At 43.1% G+C, this 23,994-nt stretch overlaps 1 protein-coding gene across 2 annotated transcripts in view; it reads right to left on the bottom strand.

Annotated features, from left to right (window-relative positions):
- The window catches only part of GPR143 (G protein-coupled receptor 143), a 120,573-nt gene that overhangs the window by 60,873 nt on the left and 35,706 nt on the right, over window positions 1-23,994 (bottom strand). For both annotated transcript variants that reach the window (XM_073616358.1, XM_073616357.1), the window contains exons 3-4: window positions 9,798-9,892; window positions 3,179-3,271 (exon numbers count right to left, since the gene is read on the bottom strand). In XM_073616358.1, the coding sequence (XP_073472459.1) occupies window positions 3,179-3,271; window positions 9,798-9,892 (188 nt within the window). The remainder of the gene's footprint in view (window positions 1-3,178; window positions 3,272-9,797; window positions 9,893-23,994) is intronic.

Here is a 23,994-nt window from a genome sequence, read left to right as displayed (position 1 = left end):
CTGTTGCCAGTTCTCTCTGTAGACTACAGAACAGCTCCTCCCCGTGTTATGGAGAGGAGGAGTAGAGGGTCTATTCTATATATGTCCTAGAAGGACAATGCTGATCATCCATATACATCTATAGTACATCGAGCTCAGGAAGTGTGGTTTAACCACTAGATTAAAATAAAAGGGAAAAAGCCTTAAAAAAAGATTCATGCAGCTGTCGCATGACTAACTCATCATACACCTTACAATCTGACAATATGTGTGCAATATCTGTACAAGCCATTTCAGATTTACCAGAGCTATGTAATAGGAGGACCCACCTAAACTATCCAGCCAATTAATATCCAATCAAATTGGCCCTTGTACTATACAGTTTTTGGCAGATCTAAAGTAGATAGATTGTATGGTGAGAATAAAGGTCCGTTCATACAGCTCAAATTTCAGAGGATTCCTGCAGCAATCAAAATTTAAGTTGTGAGTGGCCCTTACTAATCCCCACTTGGCTCAGCAAAAGTCAATTTAAGTCAAGTGAGCCCAGTGCAAAACTATCGGTCAATCAGTGACTGCATCCTACTAAATACAGTCACTGTCCGATGGAGCTATTTTGCTCAGGCAGCCATAGGTGCAGCAGCTGACTATATTGAATAGCAAACCAAGGAAATTTCTTCATCAATTTTGTTAGCATGGATGAAGAAATCAGTTGATTTTCTCTTGCTCAGCCTAGGGTTAAACAAGATAAAATTGAGTTGTATATGATGGCTTTGTAGGTGATGGCCATGAGGACATGGTCTTCACTCTAGAATCTTGGAAACTAATGCCAGGCTACTATTCAAACGGTAAAAACAGGGGACACAATGGATACCTTCACTTCCTTTATGCTATTGCTGGGTGTTCACTATCCATTTTTATATATGTGCTCTAACTCAGAAGACTCTCAAAATTATAGTTAGGACTTCAGCAAACTGACATGGCCGCTACAGCTTAGGTATGTATTTGCAAATGTAACTGTTAGACAGGGTCAATTCGGCTAGTTGCAGGCTGGCTGGTAAGTAAGTTGGGAATTTTTGTTTGTTGTTTTTTTACATATGTCACCCTTCCATGTGCTCCTTGCTGCAAAGGCCAGTTATAGATTTGGGTGGTTGCCATTTGTTTGTACTGTTGGTAATTAGTGAGGAGACACACTGGATACCTTAGCTGCCATTGTGCTATTGCTGGGTGTGCAGTGTGTCCCTATACCTTTAAAGAAAGGGTGAGATCCCTCCAGGCATACCTGCCCTTCATCTATCCATTATTATATATGTGCTGCAATAGAGTTAGGACTGCAATACACTGGGGTGCCGTGGTCATTGCAGCTAACGCATGTATTTGTAAAAACTAATCCCCTTGGTTTGAACATGAACTGTTAGACAGGGTCAATTTGGTTTGTTGCAGACTGGCTGGTAAACTGGGAGTTTTTGTTTGTTGCTTTTTGACATACGTCGCTCTTTCATGTGCTCCTTTCTGTAAAGATCAGTTATAGATTGGGGTGGTTGCCAATTGTTTGTACTGTGTGAGTGGATGCACTGGATAGCTTCACTACCATTGTGCTATTGCTGGGTGTCCAGTACGTCCCTGTACCTTTAATGAAAGGGTGGGCTCCCTCCAGGCATACCTGCTCTTAATCTTTTTTTTTTTTATTATTTATTTGAACTATATCCACATACAAAAACAGACTCCATAAATTCAACATGATTACATTTAGTGTGTTTTAATGTGTTTTACATCCCCCCCACCACCACCACCTCTCCGTCCGTCCCCATCCCTCCCATTATCTGAGTTTTCTCCCTTTCTCCCAGTTCTCTGACTTTACCCTGTCTTATCCTCCTACAACTTGCACATATCCCATGGTCTTCTTAACCCTGTCCTTAATCTATCCATCATTATGTATGTGCTCCAACTCAGGAGACTCAGAATTATAGAATTAGGACTGCAGTACACTGGGTTGCCGTGACACGGCCACTGCAACTTACATATGTAAGAACTTTGGACAAAAGCCTGTCAAATGACAATCCCCTTCTGATTTTCATACAGTGTGTACAAGGCTTTACTCTCTACGCAAACCAACCTGCAACAATTTGTGTATTATAGAATCTAAGTGGTTGCAGACTTTCCTGCCTACAAAAAAATGGTGTAGGCCTGAATCTCCAGGATGTTTTTAGTCAATAACATTCAAGACAGAAGTAAAGCAAGGAGGTTTCCCATAAGGTTCTCCAAGCGCAGATGATTCACATACCACTTTAGCAGTTCAAAGATATTAAAGTAAAAACCAGCAGCCAATTTGGCGAAAAGGACACCAAAAGCTCAATAGTTAGCAATCAGCACTGTAATGCCCTGTACACACGGTCGGATTTTCCGATGGAAAATGTGTGATAGGACCTTGTTGTCGGAAATTCTGACCGTTTGTAGGCTCCATCACACATTTTCCATCGGATTTTCCGACACACAAAGTTTGAGAGCAGGATATAACATTTTCCGACAACAAAATCCGTTGTCGGAAATTCCTATCGTGTGTACACAAATCCGACGGACAAAGTGCCACGCATGCTCAGAATAAATAAAGAGATGAAAGCTTTTGGCCACTGCCCCGTTTATAGTCCCGATGTACGTGTCTTACGTCACCGCGTTTAGAACAATCGGATTTTCCAACAACTTTGTGTGACCGTGTGTATGCAAGACAAGTTTGAGCCAACATCCGTCGGAAAAAATCCTAGGATTTCGTTGTCGGAATGTCCGAACAAAGTCCGACCGTGTGTACGGGGCATTACTGTAAAAGACAGAGAGCTCTGAGGAGAAATAGAAGGAACAATTGTGTCAGGCTCTGGATTTGAACCTGCAACCTCTGCAGTGCCTGACTGTAGATCTTCTCATTGTGCCACCAGAGATCTTTTGTTTTTAAGCCATGTCTCTGCATTTCCTGTTGGAAAGTTTATTTTGCTCTCTCCAGCCTATATCCTGCCACACTGTGTACCTGCAGGTATCCTTATCACCACTACCATCTTTTCCTCCAATATGCTTCTACTGAATCCCAATTTGCAACCACTTGTTACCGACCTTTGGCTTGTTTACTGACTGTGTTTCTGCTTGATTCCTACATGCAGCTAAATTCTGAATGAATACTACAGAATAACACATGCAAAATAGATATACTTACTTAGAAACTGAAGGGTAATAGAGCATAGCAACTCCTTCTATGCACAGCAGAACTGCCAGACCCCAAGTCATTATATGATAAAGGACAATTGTGCTGCAATGCAAACATAAAAGTAAAATGTACTTTATTTTAAAGCAAATGATTATTTTACAATTATTTTATATTCATTTCCATTTTAAAATAACATTATTTTTAAAAGGTATTATTTAATGACACATTTGTTGACCAGATGTTATATATCTTGTTCCTTCTAAACTTTTGAAGGTTTACTTAAAGTGCATGTTTAAGAGAGAATTATGTAGGCTACCGTTGCTGACTGCTCCTTTAAGCTGAGTATACACATTCAGGTTTTTTTTTTGGTTCAACCAGCGAGAAAAACTAACAGATTTCCTCATCAACACAAATAATTTGTGATGCAGAGATCTCTCCTCCTGAGCTATTGTATTCTGACAGGAGGGACTCCCCTCCCTTCAGGTATATCTACTTTAGAATGGCTCCCACACTGATGCTTTGACTCCGATACATTCTGCTAAAAGGTCCAGAACAAGTATAATGATAAGGAACTGTCACTTTTGTGACACTTGTATACTTGTTCTAGGTCTTTGACTCAAAAGTAATGTAGTCAACCAACTAACATTTTTATAAGATCCTCAATGGCAATCACAGATCATAACTACTTTACTTTAAAGACTTCCTGTGGTGAGATGAAATTGGGGGCTGCCATAGTTGGCCTCCTTCAAAGTATAATAAATGTCAGTCTGTCTCAATCATCAATATTTCTGAATTAGTGATTTGCATACTAATTCCTGGTAAGAGGCCCAGAAAGTTCTGAAGCCTAGAACAGTTATATAAATACTCAACTAGCATCCACAGGGTCACTTGTGGACCCTGTAGGCTTCTAACTGGTGCCCTAAGGCACACTATTGCGTGCTTTGCATTTACACGTACATTGTGATGAAATTGTGTATCTTTATTCGAATGACTTGCAGGTCAATATACTCAAAATGCAGCATGCAGAACATTTTCAAAATGCTGTTTAGCATTTTATTGAGAATGTGTCTTCTAGAAAATTGGATTTTTGATTTACAGCAAAATAATGTACTTGGAGTTCATTACGGGACACAGTAGAAGTATTCAGGTTCATAGGGGCTATGCTGCTGAAGGGAACTGTACACATGCCATGGCATATTTAATGTGGCATGTCGAGTATAACAGGCATCACCACCTGTCAAACTCACCCAATTGATGTTAATTGGGCTGTGCCACAGCTGTAAACCAAACACTCAGCACACAGTTGTGGCACTCTAATCACACTAAAAATTCCTATTTGGCCAAAAAACAGCCAAAAAAAGCAAGTATTAAGGAGGCAGCATTATTGCTTCTTGATCACCTGCAAGCCATTGCTTCACTACTCTTTTAAACTTAGACTGCCACACAAATAAACATAGCCTAAAAAAGCTTCCTGCAGAACCATATGACCAGAGCTGGCATCAACTGAGTTCTGATCATCCATCTGGTAAAACTTAACAAAAGAGTGAATGGAAGATCAAGTTGCAGTCTTGCAATGACCAAACCTGAAAAGTCCAAGAAGCACTAACCAATATGGTGGAGTTTGCTTCGACAGGAAAAGGGGGAACCTTGCCCTTGAGTCCATAAATGTGAATGATGAGCTGTCAAATACTTCTAGAAATGGTGAAAAAAGAAGCATGCTGTCCCTTGTAGGAGGCATCGCCCTGGTTAAGGTGAAATGAAGAAATCACCTTGGGAAGAAAAGAACCCTGGGCTTTAAAACCACCTTATCATTATGAAGCACAAGAAAGTGTTTAACATAAGTTAAGGCTGCCAACTGGCCGCATAGAAGTGATGGTGAAGAGAAAGCAAAACTTACAAGTAAGGGAAACAAGAAGATCCTTGACTTTGATCCAATGTAGATACCGGAGAACTTCCTGGGACTAAACTTTCTTGCCTTGCACAAGCAGATATAAACCTTCCAAATGCAATGATAAACTTTGAGAGAAGTCAATTTCCTAGCCTTCAAAATTGTAGGGATGACAGAATCCAATAGGCCCCTGACCCTCAGGATCTGGGCTTCAGCAGTCAGGCCATTAAAGCCAGAGATCCGAGAAGCAGGGTGGGTGTAGGCAAGGAAGGGGTTTTGAAGGAAGAAAGTTGTAGGTCAAGCTCAACTGATCCTACAGACTCACCAAAGCATCCACTGCAAAAGCTAGTGGATCCCTGGCTCTGGAGACAAACCCGTTCAGTTATTTGTTGAACCTGGAAACCAGGAGGTCCAAATCCAGTGTCTTCCACCTGCCACAGTGGTCTTGAAACAACTCGGGTGAAGAGATCACTCTCCGGAGTCCAGAAGTTGACAGCTGAGTAAGTGTGTGTAAGAGTAAGTGTGCTTAAAGCTTTGCCAGAATTAGATCCAATTCTCCTTTGAGCCATGAGATACTGGTTCCCCTCCCCATTGGTTCATGTAAGCCACTGCTTTGGCTTTGTCTAACAGAATCTTAGTGAGATGACTTCATAGATGAGAAGTCCAGCATTAAAGCAACAATTGAAGTGCCCCGAGTCCCAGAAAATTTGGCAACGGGAAGACCTTGTACAGGGCCATATCTAAGATCAGATATTCCAAATGAGACAGTTTCAGCACTGACTCCTGGAGGTTTAGTATTCATCTCGGCGCTATATAAGTACCTGAAATAAATAAAAAAATAAAATCTCAATCTCTGAAGTGTACACAGTCATTTGGACATTGCCAGACAATACCTAAATCAACTGTTCCCTCACTAGGTCATCCAGATATGGGTGCCGCATCTCAGAGGAGTAAAGCAATCTGTTCTCCTTTGACACTAGCAAAAAAAAGTATGCTATAAATGAAAAGGGCTTATACTGTATTGTCCTTACAGCTTTTGTTTGCCAGTGTCCAATCTCCTAAAAGCAGCAGCATAACCTCTATAAACGTTAATACTTCTTGTGTGTTTCATAAGGTACAATTAAGAAATGCTACATTTCATTCCTGTGCATTTTACCTATGCTAAAAAATAACGTGGCAGTGCCTCCACCAATAATGAACTCTCATAGTTCTCTAAACATAAAAATCTCAATGATTTTCGGTTCTCTTAGATACTATCTCAACTCAGAACATAAAAGACTATGTTGTTATACTAAACTGTTTTATATAGTCTCCTATTCTGACTCATGTGAATTGCAGATGAGCTTACTACTGCCTAAGGCTGTTCAAAGATATCTCTGTAACATGTGAATAATGTGTGAATGTGAAGGCATGACCTCTTATAATAAATAATTGCTATGCTGAAACATTTTGTAAAACTGCACTAGAGAAATGAGAGGACATTTTTCACTACTTATTTAGAAAAGAACCCCAAATTACAAATTAAGATAAAATTGACACCAGTAACCTTGTACACACTATTGTAGTGTGGTACCCCACAGCACTTTCTGAGTGCACTTGCATTGCACTGCACACTAACGTTAAATTAAATGTTAATTAAAATGAATGGACCTTATTGCAAAACAGTTTAACGCACGTGCATTTATGTCACAGCAGTGGACTAGGCAAGTGTGAACCTACCCTAATTATAGCTTTTATGCCATGTACACATGGGCGGACTTTTCGGCATCAAAGGTCCGACGTTCTTTCCGACTGACTTTTGACAGACTTTCGAACAAACGGACTTGCCTACACACGATCACACCAAAGTCCAACGGATTTGTACGTGATGATTTACGACCGGACTAAAATAAGGAAGTTGATAGCCAGTAGCCAATAGCTGCCCTAGCGTCGGTTTTCATCCATCGGACTAGCATACAGACGAGCGAATTTTTCGACTGGACTCGAGCCCTTCGGAAAGGTTTGAAACAAATCTAAAGTCCATCTGATTTTCGATCGAAAAAGTCCGCTGCAGGTCCAATGCCACCCGTCTGTACACGGCATTAGAGAAATCTACATGTGTATGACTAGCTTTAAAATTCACTTGAGTGAATTAGGTTTGATCTTTAAATATCACAGTAGAAAATATGGTTATGTTTAGTTGTCATTATTCTATCCATATTCTAACTGAAATTGAGTTAAAAATTCAGGGAAATTGCAGTGGCATTTTTTTTTTTTCTTTTAAAATGTGAACATACAGTATCTGTTACAAGTACAGCTGACAGTGTCATAGTTTAAACCCCTCTTACAATTTCTTGACAGTTTGGTTTGTATGTAAATGTACAGTACAATATAAATGTCAATTTAAAAAGTTGCTAATGCTAAATAATACCATTATATGTACAGTATAAACCACATATGATTATCAGAAGGCATATTTTTTATGATTTGTCTAGTAAACCTGGTAATAGTACTAAACAGGCCATAGCATTATAATGCAAGTACCTAGTAATGCCTACATATATCTTCATGTATATGTAAATTTTAGTACTTTCTGATAGTGTTCAGAGTTTATTTGCTTTACTAGCCAAATGAACAGTGTAGAGGTGGCAGACAAGTTTTTGTTGAAATTTGCATATCAGAGCACATGTAGCTTTTCAAAAGAAATCTAAGGCGTTATGGACACTTGCAGTGTTCCATAAGGCATCTATGGGCTCTTCACCCTTTGACATGCTTTACGGTAATACACATTACCATGAATAGTAAAAAACATATCTAAATTCACGGCACCTCTCCAAACCTACACCTCTTAATGACCACATCCTTTTGTGCAACCCCACTGAGGTGAAACGTGTTTTGGAAGTGTGGTTTCTTGGGTGGAAACTATGGGGTTGATTTACTAAAACTAGAGAGTGCAAAATCTGGTGCAGCTTCTAAATCCAGCTTGTTCCATTAAGCTTTGACAGAAAAAAAACTGGAAGCTGATTTGTTTCTATGCAAAGCTGCACCAGATTTTGGACTCTCCAGTTTTAGTAACTCAACCCCTATATGTATGCAGCTCCCTTATCAACAGAATAAAATATCAAGAACAAGGTAATTACAGAGTGTTAATCTTCATGTTCTTATATTTGCATGTTGCCATGAATTTAAATGTGTATTGGCCTAAAGTGCTGGAAGATCCTATTAAAAAAGATGTGGAATGACATGAAAATGCAGAATGTAGGAGTAAGGAACATTTCACTATGCATGTTCCCTTCATACCCTACGTTATAAAAATGCTGCAAAATGTATGGAAGTACAAATGGCAATGACCGAGCCCTAAATGTATCTGTAGATGCTGCCAAGTATAGTAATATCATGGTACTGACTGGTACTGACTGGTTTACTGGTGACTTACTAAACAAACTACAAAACAGAAACATGAATTATTCAATTAATAAAGAATTAAGTCATTTTCTTTTGTTTTTCCAGTGAAAGTAGATGTGATTGATTTCCCTAAGGATGTCTGGAATCGCTCATAGATACATTATATATCATATATACATAGATACTTAAAAGTTAAACCTTCGTGAATATCAAGTGTGGGCTACAATATTCCATCTGCTATGGAGCACTAAAAATATTCTTTATATAAAGGCAAGTTTTTTGTACTGTTCGTTGAAGATTACAAAATCATTCCTTGGCATTCCATGAAATTTGGAAATGATGGGAAAATTTCACTTGACATTATCTGAACACTTTATCCACATTCCATTATTTTTCAGTAAATGGAACGTATTAATTATTTTAATGTGACACATATAAAAGTCAAACACATCTTGGTCTCTGGTTAAGAGATGAAAGAACTAATCTATAAAAGAACAGAAAAAAAGTCTTTGAAATGGTTGTGGCAACCATAAAAAAACACCCCAGGATGTTAAAGAAATGGGGCATGCTGTTGATGATAAAAAAAAAAAAAAAAAATACATTTTGTGTTGACTTACCTGAGCCCTTTGTGCTCTCTCCTGTGGAAGCACTGATGCTTTGTAATTGTCCCAATATTGACACATGGGGCAGAGAGACAGTCAGCCCTGTGTAAACTCAGATCAGCTGATACAGGGCGCATTCTTCACTTCTGAGGGCTGAAAGGTGTAGTGGGGGAGTGATGGAAAGATAGATATGCACTGCTGGGCAGAGGGGGACTTTGAAACAAACTAGTTATCTGACATCTGGCCAAGGCAAGCACAGGTTTGCTGTAAACTGCAGTATTATGATCTACATTTTACCACCCTTCCCTTTTAATAGTATATTCTGCTCTTTTGTTTGCTCTCTCATTAGCCCATTTAGCTGTTGTGGAGCAAGGGAAATTTTCAACATAATATACAATGCATACAAGTCATAGCTTACACAGGACTATGGACCCGTCTCATGTAACAGCACTTGTGCATAATCATGGATCCAGTCTTTTCACATAGTCCTCCTTATCTGAAAGTATCAGGTAGATAAACAGCATCACCATCAGATGAACAGGGCACCAAGAGAGCAAAGGAAAGGTAAATATGGGATTCTGGGGTGGGGTGGAGGGGCCGAGTGATGAAAAACCTTGTTCTGCAATGACAAAGCGCAGGTTCATTTTTTCTATTTTTTTCTATCTGGTAAAGGTTATGTTTGCGGTATAAAAGTTGCCTTAAAGAAGTTTTCATCTTCTGCAGTTGCTAAAATCCATGAAGAGCGCTTACAAACCTTATTCCTGCTGATCGTTTAACCACTAAGTAGGCATCCACTGCATAGCAGAACAGCCACCAGAAACTTGCACTGTAGAACAGCTGTATCCACATCTAGAAAACAAGTAGTCCTGTTATCAGCATAACACATTCTCCGGCAAGTACATTACATTCAAAATAACATTAATACTATAAATAATTTCAAAGTCTCAATATTGCAAGAAAAGTTAGTGATCCCCTCCCATAATGTTGGAATTAAGTGGCGCCTGTTCTCCCTTTGTTTTGTTCATCATCTCTTGCAGTTTTAGCAAAATTAAGGCTAATAGCTACTTGCAGACATCAAATTATAGAATTATTATTGGCAGATCTTTCTGAGAAAAGATGTTTTTTCTATAAATGCACACCTGCTTGTATAGATCTATGGACGTTGTAAGAGGAACAGCTGAAAGACATTCCTGGCACTATTTTTTTTGGGGGGGCAACCCCACCAGTTAATGCTTTACCTAAAAAGGGGGTTGCCTGGAGGAGGTTGGGGAGTACCTACAGACATAAAGCTGTTTCCCAAGTTGATTGTAACTAGACAGATTGGGTAAATATCATCTTATGAATGCTAACCATGACACTGACCTGCCTGGAGTTTGCATGTACTCCTTGTGCCTGCATGGGTTTCCTCGGGTACTCCGGTTTCCTCCCACACTCCAAAGATATGCTGGTAGGTTAATTGATTCTTATCTAAATTGGCCCTGGTATATGAATGTGAGTTAGTGACCTTAGATTGAAAGCTACTTGAGGGCGGGGACTGATGTGACTGATGTGAATGTATAACTTCCATATTTACTGCTAGCTCTATAACAAACACACTGCAATAGCAATATTACTGGTGATTGATTCTCTCAACTCCATGTGGCTTGAGTGATCAAGAGAGGTAATTAGCTTTACGACCCTAGCCTGTGTCTGTAGCTGGCCTGGCCCTGGCCATCTCCTCCCCATATTCAGGTGTCTCACGTCAGACCCAATAATGACCAACTGAGAAATGCATCCCAGCTTAGTCTCTCTATAAATTTATGGCAGCTTATGGGGTGGCGCAGACAGGGGCAAGGCGCAGACATCATGGCTCTGTCCTGAGTGGTGCGCAGTTTCACCGACGCAGTTTAACAAAAGCAGGATAACTAAAGCTGCATGAACAACAGGAACTCTGCTCCACTCTGCAAGACGACAAGCAAACCACCTTTGAAATTTATTTTATATTAGGTTAGTTTCCCACTCTCTATCCACTAACATGCTCCTTATTCTCTTCCTTCTCACATTGGTGTCTTCTATCCTCAAATTATCTTTACTCTACCCCTCATCTCTTCCCTGCAGCATGCACATATCACCCTCACTCCTACCCTCTCCCTACTATGGCACCCATCATCTCCTGCAGTTGCTGCACCCACATGCTGACATAAACACCAGGGCCACTAGACACGTGCGCTCATGCACATCCCACTCCCACCTTGCCTTTCTCACCCTCCTCCTTCTCCTAGTCTCAGGTGACATTTCTCCTAATCCTGGTCCGCCATTTTCCAAATGCAAGCCTCACATCCAATACCCCTCCCCCTCTGGCAACCACCGCAATCCACTCAGTTTAATTTCTATCCCCCTGCTTCCTCAAAGCAGCCCACCAATCTCATGTGCCCTTTGGAACGCTCGCTCCATCTGTAACAAGCTAACATCTGTACATGACCTCTTCATCTCTCATGGCTTGAACATACTCGCCATAACAGAAACCTGGCTTCAAAATTTTGACTCAGCTTCTCCTGCTGCCCTCTCCCATGGTGGTCTCCATTGGACTCACTCCTCCAGACCCAACAGACAGAAAGGAGGTGGAGTTGGCTTCCTTCTGTCCCCACAAAGCACCTTCCAAGTCCTTCCTGTCCCTCCCTCTCTATCCCTCTCTTCTTTCGAGATGCACTGTATTCGTCTGTTTTCTCCCATTTCTCTGAGGATTGCAGCAATTTATAGGCCTCCAGGACCGGTATCGCGCTTTCTTGATGACTTTGCTGCCTGGCTACCCTACTTTCTCTCCTCTGAAATACCCACCATTATTCTTGGTGACTTTAACATTCCTGTCAATGTTAACAGCCCAACTACAGCTAAACTTCTCAACTTAACCTCATCTTTTGACCTAACCCAATGGACACATACTTCCACTCACTCCAATGGTAATACCCTTGACCTTGTATTCTCCCATCTCTGCAACCCTGGCAACCTCACCAATACCCCCTTTCCTCTATCTGATCACAACCTTATTACTTTCACTGTATCCTTGCCTCCAACCACCCATCCCTCCAAGCAGCAAACAATTACTTGTAGAAACCTGCGCCACTTTAACCCTTCTCTTCTCTATTCCGCTACTGACCACCTATATGACATAATCTCTCCCCTGTCCTGTCCTGACCTGGCCACTTCTGTCTACAACAGTTCACCCTCATCATCACTAGTTGCACTTGCTCCTCTAACCACACGCAGAATTAGGCCCCGACCGTTACAACCCTGGCAAACTGACAACACTAGAAATCTCAAGAAACATTGCCGTGCTCTTGAACGACTGTGGCGTAAAACCAAATGCCTGCAAGACTTCACCCTATATAAATCTGCCCTTCTAAAATACAATTCATGCCTCCATGCTGCCAAACAAGCCTACTTTGTCTCTCTTATTAATTCCTTGTCATCCAGTCCCCGTCGGCTCTTCTCAACCTTTAACTCTCTGCTTCATCCACCACCCCCTCTACCCACTAACTCACTCACTGCCCAAGAGATTGCCAATCACTTCAAAGACAAGATCGATGCAATTCGTGAGGACATCTCCACTGTGCGTACGTCTTCCCCACCCATCATACCTTGCCCAGCAGCACATTCAACACTCTCCTCTTTTGAATTGGCTACTACGGAAGAGGTTACAAAAATTTTCTCGGATGCCCACCTAACCAATTGTCCCTTGGATCCTGTTCCCTCACAACTACTACGGTCACCCTCTTCTTCTATCCTATGCTCCCTCACCCACATCTTCAATCTCTCCCTTTCTAGTGGCATTTTCCCCTCCCCTCTAAAACATGCACAGATCACTCCCATTCTTAAAAAGCCCTCACTGGACCCTACCGACCTGAACAACTTAAGACCCATCTCATTACTCCCATTCACCTCTAAACTTCTAGAACGCTTAGTCTACAACCGTCTTAGCTCCTACCTCAATGAAAATAACCTTCTTGACCCCTTACAGTCTGGCTTTCGCTCGCAGCACTCCACGGAAACTACCTTACTAAAACTCACTAACGATTTACTAACTGCTAAAACCAACAGCCAGTACTCCATACTCCTACTACTTGACCTCTCTGCGGCCTTTGATACTGTTGACCACCCGCTCCTTCTCAATAAACTACATTCCCTTGGCCTCCGAGATTCTGCTCTATCCTGGTTCTCTGGCTATTTATCACAGCGCTCCTTCAGTGTCACCTACAACTCTGTCTCCTCCTCTACATTGCCCCTTTCTGTGGGGGTCCCCCAAGGCTCGGTTCTTGGACCCCTTCTCTTCTCTATCTACACCTCCTCCCTTGGTCACTTAATAACTGCCCACGGCTTCCAATACCACTTATACGCTGATGACACCCAAATCTATCTGTCTACTCCTCACCTCACTCCTTCAGTCTCCTCTCGCATTACTAACTTACTAACTGACATATCAGCATGGATGTCGCACCACTTCCTTAAACTAAATCTCTCTAAAACTGAGCTATTAATATTCCCCCCTGCCCGTGCCCCCCTCCATGACTTTTCCATCAAAATCAACATTGCAACCATCAGTTCCTCCCCTCACACCAGGGTACTAGGTGTAATCCTAGACTCTGACTTGTCATTTCAGCCTCAAATCCAATCGCTGTCAAAAGTTTGTAGAATTCACCTCCGTAACATCTCTAAAATTCGCCCTTTTTTAACAAATGAAACCACCAAGCTCCTCATTCACTCCCTTGTTATCTCTCGCCTTGACTATTGCAACTCCCTTTTCATTGGCTTACCTCTCCATAGGCTATCCCCTCTTCAGTCTATCATGAATGCTGCTGCCAGACTTATCCACCTTACCAACCGCTCAGTGTCTGCCAACCCTCTACTTCAATCCCTACACTGGCTCCCAATCACCCAGCGAATTAAATTCAAAATTCTAACCACAACATACAAAGCCATTCACAACTCTTCCCCAAGCTACATCACTAATCTTGTCTCCAAATATCACCCAAATCGACCTCTCCGCTCTTCTCAAGACCTCCTGCTTTCAAGCTCTCTCATCTCCTCCTCCCATGCTCGTCTCCAGGATTTCTCCAGAGCCTCTCCCATCCTCTGGAACTCGCTACCTCCATCTATCCGGCTATCCCCTACTCTTGCTACCTTCAGGCAATCCCTGAAAACTCATCTCTTCAGGAAAGCCTATCATGTCTCCAACTAATCTCCTACCACTTCCACCAGCTCATTCCCCACAGTTACAACCTTTTGTGCCACCTTCCCCACCCTATTAGATTGTAAGCTCTTCTGAGCAGGGCCCTCTTAATCCTATTGTATTGTATTGTATTATAACTGTATTGTCTCCCTTTTTATATTGTAAAGCGCTGCGTAAACTGTTGGCGCTATATAAATCCTGAATAATAATAATAATAATAATAATAATAATAATGTACAATATACTTTATAAATGTTGTAAGCTCTAAGGAGCAGGGCCCTCTGATTCCTACTGTATCAAATTGTATTGTATTTGTACTGTCTACCCTCAAGTTGTAAAGCGCTACGTAAACTGTTGGTGCTATATAAATACTGTATAATAAATACTGTATAATAAAGCACTAAGTAAATTGACAGCGCTATACAAGTACCTATAATAAATAAAAAATAACTAAAATATGTATAGGCATCTAGAGAGAAAGGGACTCTGCAGGTGTATTACTTTTTTCACTCCGTTCCAAGCAAGATTATTAAAGTGGTTGTAAACCCTTACATATTCAAGAAGAGACTAGTCTTAGGTGATACACAGATGAAACACATCCTCCTATGTAGGTTGTACCTGTTTGTAAGGTTAAGGTGGTGGTTGTTTGTCATGTTTCTCCATGTTCCCCTCCTTGTTGGGCACCAAGCAAGGGTCACATGACAGGCTTCCTACAGGATGGGTTCTTCTTGGCTACATTAGGCACTTTGTTACAGGGTCACTTTACACACACACAAGGTACCTTTGCTTTGCGTCGCTTTCCCAATACCTTAAATGAGGCTGAGATTGCTGCGGGGGAATATTCAACCTTAAAGTGGATATAAACCCTCACATATACCCAGTGACGTAAACAGCCTTAGATGCAGGGGCGTTGCTAGGTCTACAAAAGATCTGGGGCTACAGCCCATAGTAGCGAAGTAAAGAAAGTCATACGCTTGGGTGGGCATACACATGTATACAGGGTTTTTTTTCAACTGGAACTTGGTGGAACTCAGTTCCACTACCTCTGGCTCAGACCCTCTGCTCCCTGCTCACCACTATCACTTGTAAACACAGAAGTCCGGCTTCTGTGTTTACCAGTGACCGCTTGTCTCCAATAGATCTGCAGAGTGCAGGATGGGATCAAGGGAGATGCAAGTGACGGGGGTTCATTGTGGATGCTGACACCCCCACTAGATGATCTGCAAGCGAGGGAGGAGGTGCCTCCTACAGTGTGCGGGTAGGTACTAGAGCCGGCTGGGTGCTTCAGTTTAATACAGCAACAAAAATAAGACATGTGGAAGATGGTGGAGCTTTTCAGAAGGTGGGGAGGTTCGGTGCAGAGGTCAGAGCTGAAGAGGGATGAAAGTGAGATGTGGATGGGAGATGCAGAGGTGAGCAGTTGTGGAAGAAGGCTGAACTCGGCACGCTGTATGCAGTACACCCCTGAACTTGGCACTCTATATGCAGTGCGCCCCTGAACTTGGCACTCTATGTGTAGCGCACCCCTGAACTCGGCACTATGTAGGTAAAGCACCCCCAAACTCTGCAAGTAGTGCACTCCTGAACTCTGCAGGAACCCCCCCCCCAGCCCCCTGGCAAACTGACAACACTAGAAATCTCAAGAAACATTGCCGTGCTCTTGAACGACTGTGGCGTAAAACCAAATGCCTGCAAGACTTCACCCTATATAAATCTGCCCTTCTAAAATACAATTCATGCCTCCATGCTGCCAAACAAGCCTACTTTGTCTCTCTTATTAATTCCTTGTCATCCAGTCCCCGTCGGCTCTTCTCAACCTTTAACTCTCTGCTTCATCCACCACCCCCTCTACCCACTAACTCACTCACTGCCCAAGAGATTGCCAATCACTTCAAAGACAAGATCGATGCAATTCCTGAGGACATCTCCACTGTGCGTACGTCTTCCCCACCCATCATACCTTGCCCAGCAGCACATTCAACACTCTCCTCTTTTGAATTGGCTACTACGGAAGAGGTTACAAAAATTTTCTCGGATGCCCACCTAACCAATTGTCCCTTGGATCTTGTTCCCTCACAACTACTACGGTCACCCTCTTCTTCTATCCTATGCTCCCTCACCCACATCTTCAATCTCTCCCTTTCTAGTGGCATTTTCCCCTCCCCTCTAAAACATGCACAGATCACTCCCATTCTTAAAAAGCCCTCACTGGACCCTACCGACCTGAACAACTTAAGACCCATCTCATTACTCCCATTCACCTCTAAACTTCTAGAACGCTTAGTCTACAACCGTCTTAGCTCCTACCTCAATGAAAATAACCTTCTTGACCCCTTACAGTCTGGCTTTCGCTCGCAGCACTCCACGGAAACTACCTTACTAAAACTCACTAACGATTTACTAACTGCTAAAACCAACAGCCAGTACTCCATACTCCTACTACTTGAACTCTCTGCGGCCTTTGATACTGTTGACCACCCGCTCCTTCTCAATAAACTACATTCCCTTGGCCTCCGAGATTCTGCTCTATCCTGGTTCTCTGGCTATTTATCACAGCGCTCCTTCAGTGTCACCTACAACTCTGTCTCCTCCTCTACATTGCCCCTTTCTGTGGGGGTCCCCCAAGGCTCGGTTCTTGGACCCCTTCTCTTCTCTATCTACACCTCCTCCCTTGGTCACTTAATAACTGCCCACGGCTTCCAATACCACTTATACGCTGATGACACCCAAATCTATCTGTCTACTCCTCACCTCACTCCTTCAGTCTCCTCTCGCATTACTAACTTACTAACTGACATATCAGCATGGATGTCGCACCACTTCCTTAAACTAAATCTCTCTAAAACTGAGCTATTAATATTCCCCCCTGCCCGTGCCCCCCTCCATGACTTTTCCATCAAAATCAACATTGCAACCATCAGTTCCTCCCCTCACACCAGGGTACTAGGTGTAATCCTAGACTCTGACTTGTCATTTCAGCCTCAAATCCAATCGCTGTCAAAAGTTTGTAGAATTCACCTCCGTAACATCTCTAAAATTCGCCCTTTTTTAACAAATGAAACCACCAAGCTCCTCATTCACTCCCTTGTTATCTCTCGCCTTGACTATTGCAACTCCCTTTTCATTGGCTTACCTCTCCATAGGCTATCCCCTCTTCAGTCTATCATGAATGCTGCTGCCAGACTTATCCACCTTACCAACCGCTCAGTGTCTGCCAACCCTCTACTTCAATCCCTACACTGGCTCCCAATCACCCAGCGAATTAAATTCAAAATTCTAACCACAACATACAAAGCCATTCACAACTCTTCCCCAAGCTACATCACTAATCTTGTCTCCAAATATCACCCAAATCGACCTCTCCGCTCTTCTCAAGACCTCCTGCTTTCAAGCTCTCTCATCTCCTCCTCCCATGCTCGTCTCCAGGATTTCTCCAGAGCCTCTCCCATCCTCTGGAACTCGCTACCTCCATCTATCCGGCTATCCCCTACTCTTGCTACCTTCAGGCAATCCCTGAAAACTCATCTCTTCAGGAAAGCCTATCATGTCTCCAACTAATCTCCTACCACTTCCACCAGCTCATTCCCCACAGTTACAACCTTTTGTGCCACCTTCCCCACCCTATTAGATTGTAAGCTCTTCTGAGCAGGGCCCTCTTAATCCTATTGTATTGTATTGTATTATAACTGTATTGTCTCCCTTTTTATATTGTAAAGCGCTGCGTAAACTGTTGGCGCTATATAAATCCTGAATAATAATAATAATAATAATAATAATAATAATGTACAATATACTTTATAAATGTTGTAAGCTCTAAGGAGCAGGGCCCTCTGATTCCTACTGTATCAAATTGTATTGTATTTGTACTGTCTACCCTCAAGTTGTAAAGCGCTACGTAAACTGTTGGTGCTATATAAATACTGTATAATAAATACTGTATAATAAAGCACTAAGTAAATTGACAGCGCTATACAAGTACCTATAATAAATAAAAAATAACTAAAATATGTATAGGCATCTAGAGAGAAAGGGACTCTGCAGGTGTATTACTTTTTTCACTCCGTTCCAAGCAAGATTATTAAAGTGGTTGTAAACCCTTACATATTCAAGAAGAGACTAGTCTTAGGTGATACACAGATGAAACACATCCTCCTATGTAGGTTGTACCTGTTTGTAAGGTTAAGGTGGTGGTTGTTTGTCATGTTTCTCCATGTTCCCCTCCTTGTTGGGCACCAAGCAAGGGTCACATGACAGGCTTCCTACAGGATGGGTTCTTCTTGGCTACATTAGGCACTTTGTTACAGGGTCACTTTACACACACACAAGGTACCTTTGCTTTGCGTCGCTTTCCCAATACCTTAAATGAGGCTGAGATTGCTGCGGGGGAATATTCAACCTTAAAGTGGATATAAACCCTCACATATACCCAGTGACGTAAACAGCCTTAGATGCAGGGGCGTTGCTAGGTCTACAAAAGATCTGGGGCTACAGCCCATAGTAGCGAAGTAAAGAAAGTCATACGCTTGGGTGGGCATACACATGTATACAGGGTTTTTTTTCAACTGGAACTTGGTGGAACTCAGTTCCACTACCTCTGGCTCAGACCCTCTGCTCCCTGCTCACCACTATCACTTGTAAACACAGAAGTCCGGCTTCTGTGTTTACCAGTGACCGCTTGTCTCCAATAGATCTGCAGAGTGCAGGATGGGATCAAGGGAGATGCAAGTGACGGGGGTTCATTGTGGATGCTGACACCCCCACTAGATGATCTGCAAGCGAGGGAGGAGGTGCCTCCTACAGTGTGCGGGTAGGTACTAGAGCCGGCTGGGTGCTTCAGTTTAATACAGCAACAAAAATAAGACATGTGGAAGATGGTGGAGCTTTTCAGAAGGTGGGGAGGTTCGGTGCAGAGGTCAGAGCTGAAGAGGGATGAAAGTGAGATGTGGATGGGAGATGCAGAGGTGAGCAGTTGTGGAAGAAGGCTGAACTCGGCACGCTGTATGCAGTACACCCCTGAACTTGGCACTCTATATGCAGTGCGCCCCTGAACTTGGCACTCTATGTGTAGCGCACCCCTGAACTCGGCACTATGTAGGTAAAGCACCCCCAAACTCTGCAAGTAGTGCACTCCTGAACTCTGCAGGAACCCCCCCCCCAGCCCCCTGGCAAACTGACAACACTAGAAATCTCAAGAAACATTGCCGTGCTCTTGAACGACTGTGGCGTAAAACCAAATGCCTGCAAGACTTCACCCTATATAAATCTGCCCTTCTAAAATACAATTCATGCCTCCATGCTGCCAAACAAGCCTACTTTGTCTCTCTTATTAATTCCTTGTCATCCAGTCCCCGTCGGCTCTTCTCAACCTTTAACTCTCTGCTTCATCCACCACCCCCTCTACTCACTAACTCACTCACTGCCCAAGAGATTGCCAATCACTTCAAAGACAAGATCGATGCAATTCCTGAGGACATCTCCACTGTGCGTACGTCTTCCCCACCCATCATACCTTGCCCAGCAGCACATTCAACACTCTCCTCTTTTGAATTGGCTACTACGGAAGAGGTTACAAAAATTTTCTCGGATGCCCACCTAACCAATTGTCCCTTGGATCTTGTTCCCTCACAACTACTACGGTCACCCTCTTCTTCTATCCTATGCTCCCTCACCCACATCTTCAATCTCTCCCTTTCTAGTGGCATTTTCCCCTCCCCTCTAAAACATGCACAGATCACTCCCATTCTTAAAAAGCCCTCACTGGACCCTACCGACCTGAACAACTTAAGACCCATCTCATTACTCCCATTCACCTCTAAACTTCTAGAACGCTTAGTCTACAACCGTCTTAGCTCCTACCTCAATGAAAATAACCTTCTTGACCCCTTACAGTCTGGCTTTCGCTCGCAGCACTCCACGGAAACTACCTTACTAAAACTCACTAACGATTTACTAACTGCTAAAACCAACAGCCAGTACTCCATACTCCTACTACTTGAACTCTCTGCGGCCTTTGATACTGTTGACCACCCGCTCCTTCTCAATAAACTACATTCCCTTGGCCTCCGAGATTCTGCTCTATCCTGGTTCTCTGGCTATTTATCACAGCGCTCCTTCAGTGTCACCTACAACTCTGTCTCCTCCTCTACATTGCCCCTTTCTGTGGGGGTCCCCCAAGGCTCGGTTCTTGGACCCCTTCTCTTCTCTATCTACACCTCCTCCCTTGGTCACTTAATAACTGCCCACGGCTTCCAATACCACTTATACGCTGATGACACCCAAATCTATCTGTCTACTCCTCACCTCACTCCTTCAGTCTCCTCTCGCATTACTAACTTACTAACTGACATATCAGCATGGATGTCGCACCACTTCCTTAAACTAAATCTCTCTAAAACTGAGCTATTAATATTCCCCCCTGCCCGTGCCCCCCTCCATGACTTTTCCATCAAAATCAACATTGCAACCATCAGTTCCTCCCCTCACACCAGGGTACTAGGTGTAATCCTAGACTCTGACTTGTCATTTCAGCCTCAAATCCAATCGCTGTCAAAAGTTTGTAGAATTCACCTCCGTAACATCTCTAAAATTCGCCCTTTTTTAACAAATGAAACCACCAAGCTCCTCATTCACTCCCTTGTTATCTCTCGCCTTGACTATTGCAACTCCCTTTTCATTGGCTTACCTCTCCATAGGCTATCCCCTCTTCAGTCTATCATGAATGCTGCTGCCAGACTTATCCACCTTACCAACCGCTCAGTGTCTGCCAACCCTCTACTTCAATCCCTACACTGGCTCCCAATCACCCAGCGAATTAAATTCAAAATTCTAACCACAACATACAAAGCCATTCACAACTCTTCCCCAAGCTACATCACTAATCTTGTCTCCAAATATCACCCAAATCGACCTCTCCGCTCTTCTCAAGACCTCCTGCTTTCAAGCTCTCTCATCTCCTCCTCCCATGCTCGTCTCCAGGATTTCTCCAGAGCCTCTCCCATCCTCTGGAACTCGCTACCTCCATCTATCCGGCTATCCCCTACTCTTGCTACCTTCAGGCAATCCCTGAAAACTCATCTCTTCAGGAAAGCCTATCATGTCTCCAACTAATCTCCTACCACTTCCACCAGCTCATTCCCCACAGTTAAAACCTTTTGTGCCACCTTCCCCACCCTATTAGATTGTAAGCTCTTCTGAGCAGGGCCCTCTTAATCCTATTGTATTGTATTGTATTATAACTGTATTGTCTCCCTTTTTATATTGTAAAGCGCTGCGTAAACTGTTGGCGCTATATAAATCCTGAATAATAATAATAATAATAATAATGTACAATATACTTTATAAATGTTGTAAGCTCTAAGGAGCAGGGCCCTCTGATTCCTACTGTATCAAATTGTATTGTATTTGTACTGTCTACCCTCAAGTTGTAAAGCGCTACGTAAACTGTTGGTGCTATATAAATACTGTATAATAAATACTGTATAATAAAGCGCTAAGTAAATTGACAGCGCTATACAAGTACCTATAATAAATAAAAAATAACTAAAATATGTATAGGCATCTAGAGAGAAAGGGACTCTGCAGATGTATTACTTTTTTCACTCCGTTCCAAGCAAGATTATTAAAGTGGTTGTAAACCCTTACATATTCAAGAAGAGACTAGTCTTAGGTGATACACAGATGAAACACATCCTCCTATGTAGGTTGTACCTGTTTGTACGGTTAAGGTGGTGGTTGTTTGTCATGTTTCTCCATGTTCCCCTCCTTGTTGGGCACCAAGCAAGGGTCACATGACAGGCTTCCTACAGGATGGGTTCTTCTTGGCTACATTAGGCACTTTGTTACAGGGTCACTTTACACACACACAAGGTACCTTTGCTTTGCGTCGCTTTCTCAATACCTTAAATGAGGCTGAGATTGCTGCGGGGGGAATATTCAACCTTAAAGTGGATATAAACCCTCACATATACCCAGTGACGTAAACAGCCTTAGATGCAGGGGCGTTGCTAGGTCTACAAAAGACCTGGGGCTACAGCCCATAGTAGCGAAGTAAAGAAAGTCATACGCTTGGGTGGGCATACACATGTATACAGGGTTTTTTTTCAACTGGAACTTGGTGGAACTCAGTTCCACTACCTCTGGCTCAGACCCTCTGCTCCCTGCTCACCACTATCACTTGTAAACACAGAAGTCCGGCTTCTGTGTTTACCAGTGACCGCTTGTCTCCAATAGATCTGCAGAGTGCAGGATGGGATCAAGGGAGATGCAAGTGACGGGGGTTCATTGTGGATGCTGACACCCCCACTAGATGATCTGCAAGCGAGGGAGGAGGTGCCTCCTACAGTGTGCGGGTAGGTACTAGAGCCAGCTGGGTGCTTCAGTTTAATACAGCAACAAAAATAAGACATGTGGAAGATGGTGGAGCTTTTCAGAAGGTGGGGAGGTTCGGTGCAGAGGTCAGAGCTGAAGAGGGATGAAAGTGAGATGTGGATGGGAGATGCAGAGGTGAGCAGTTGTGGAAGAAGGCTGAACTCGGCACGCTGTATGCAGTACACCCCTGAACTTGGCACTCTATATGCAGTGCGCCCCTGAACTCGGCACTCTATGTGTAGCGCACCCCTGAACTCGGCACTATGTAGGTAAAGCACCCCCAAACTCTGCAAGTAGTGCACTCCTGAACTCTGCAGGAACCCCCCCCCCCCAGCCCCCTGGAACGTTGGTTGAGTTCCTGCACCTATTTTCTGAGAAAAAAAGCCCTGCATGTATATAATATACATGTGTGTTTATGTATATATATATATATAAAATATTGTTACATATCTACGTGTGGGGGGGGGAGCACACATGTGCTGTCACATTGAAGAGTTTGGAGCACCATCACAGGAATTTGACTGCATATCTTGAATGGACTTCATTGGTGAATTACTATTATTGATGCACTTGAATGAATAAACATAACAGTATATGCACTGTAAGCACTTTATTAATAGTTATTAATATTTGCATTAACATTTATTGCACAGTATTATTTGTTGATTCTTTTGCTTCTATTGTTTATTCACAGTTTTGGAATTTTATAACAGTGTCTAGTGCAGCCAGTTATAAAGCATTGCTCACAAAGCCAGATATAGAGCAGTACTCTTTTATAACTGACTTTGTAAGAAATGCATTATATCTGGCTTAGGGAGAAATACTTTGTAACTGGGTTTGTGAACAATGCTTTATAACTGGCTTTGCAGTATTCACAAAGCCAATTATAAAGCATTGCTCACAAAGCCAGATATAAAGCATTTCTCACAAAGCCAGTACATTGTGGGCAGGTTGGGACAGTACAGGGTGGGCAGGAGTGTACAGTACAGGGTGGGCAGGAGGGTACAGTGCAGGGCAGGCAGGAGGGTACAGTACAAGGTTGGCAGCAGGGTACTGTGCAGGGTGGGCAGGAGAGTACAGTGCAGGGTGGGCAGAAGGGTACAGTGCAAGGAAGGCAGGAGGGTGCAGTACAGGGAAGGCAGGACGGTACAGTATAGGGTGGGCAGGAAGGTGCAGGGCAGGCAGGAGGGTACAGTGCATGGCAGGCAGGAGGGTACAGTGCAAGGCAGGCAGGAGGGTACAGTGCAAGGCAGGCAGGAGGGTACAGTGCAGGGCGGGCAAAAGGGTACAGTGCAAGGAAGGCAAGAGGGCACAGTACAGGGTGGGCAGAAGGGTACAGTGCAGGGTGGGCAGAAGGGTACAGTGCAAGTAAGGCAGG

This window comes from Aquarana catesbeiana, linkage group LG02 (assembly GCF_042186555.1).
Source record: "Aquarana catesbeiana isolate 2022-GZ linkage group LG02, ASM4218655v1, whole genome shotgun sequence".
NCBI lineage: Eukaryota > Metazoa > Chordata > Amphibia > Anura > Ranidae > Aquarana > Aquarana catesbeiana.
Note: the sequence above shows the minus strand (reverse complement) of the source record. Positions and strands in the feature narration are given on the sequence as shown.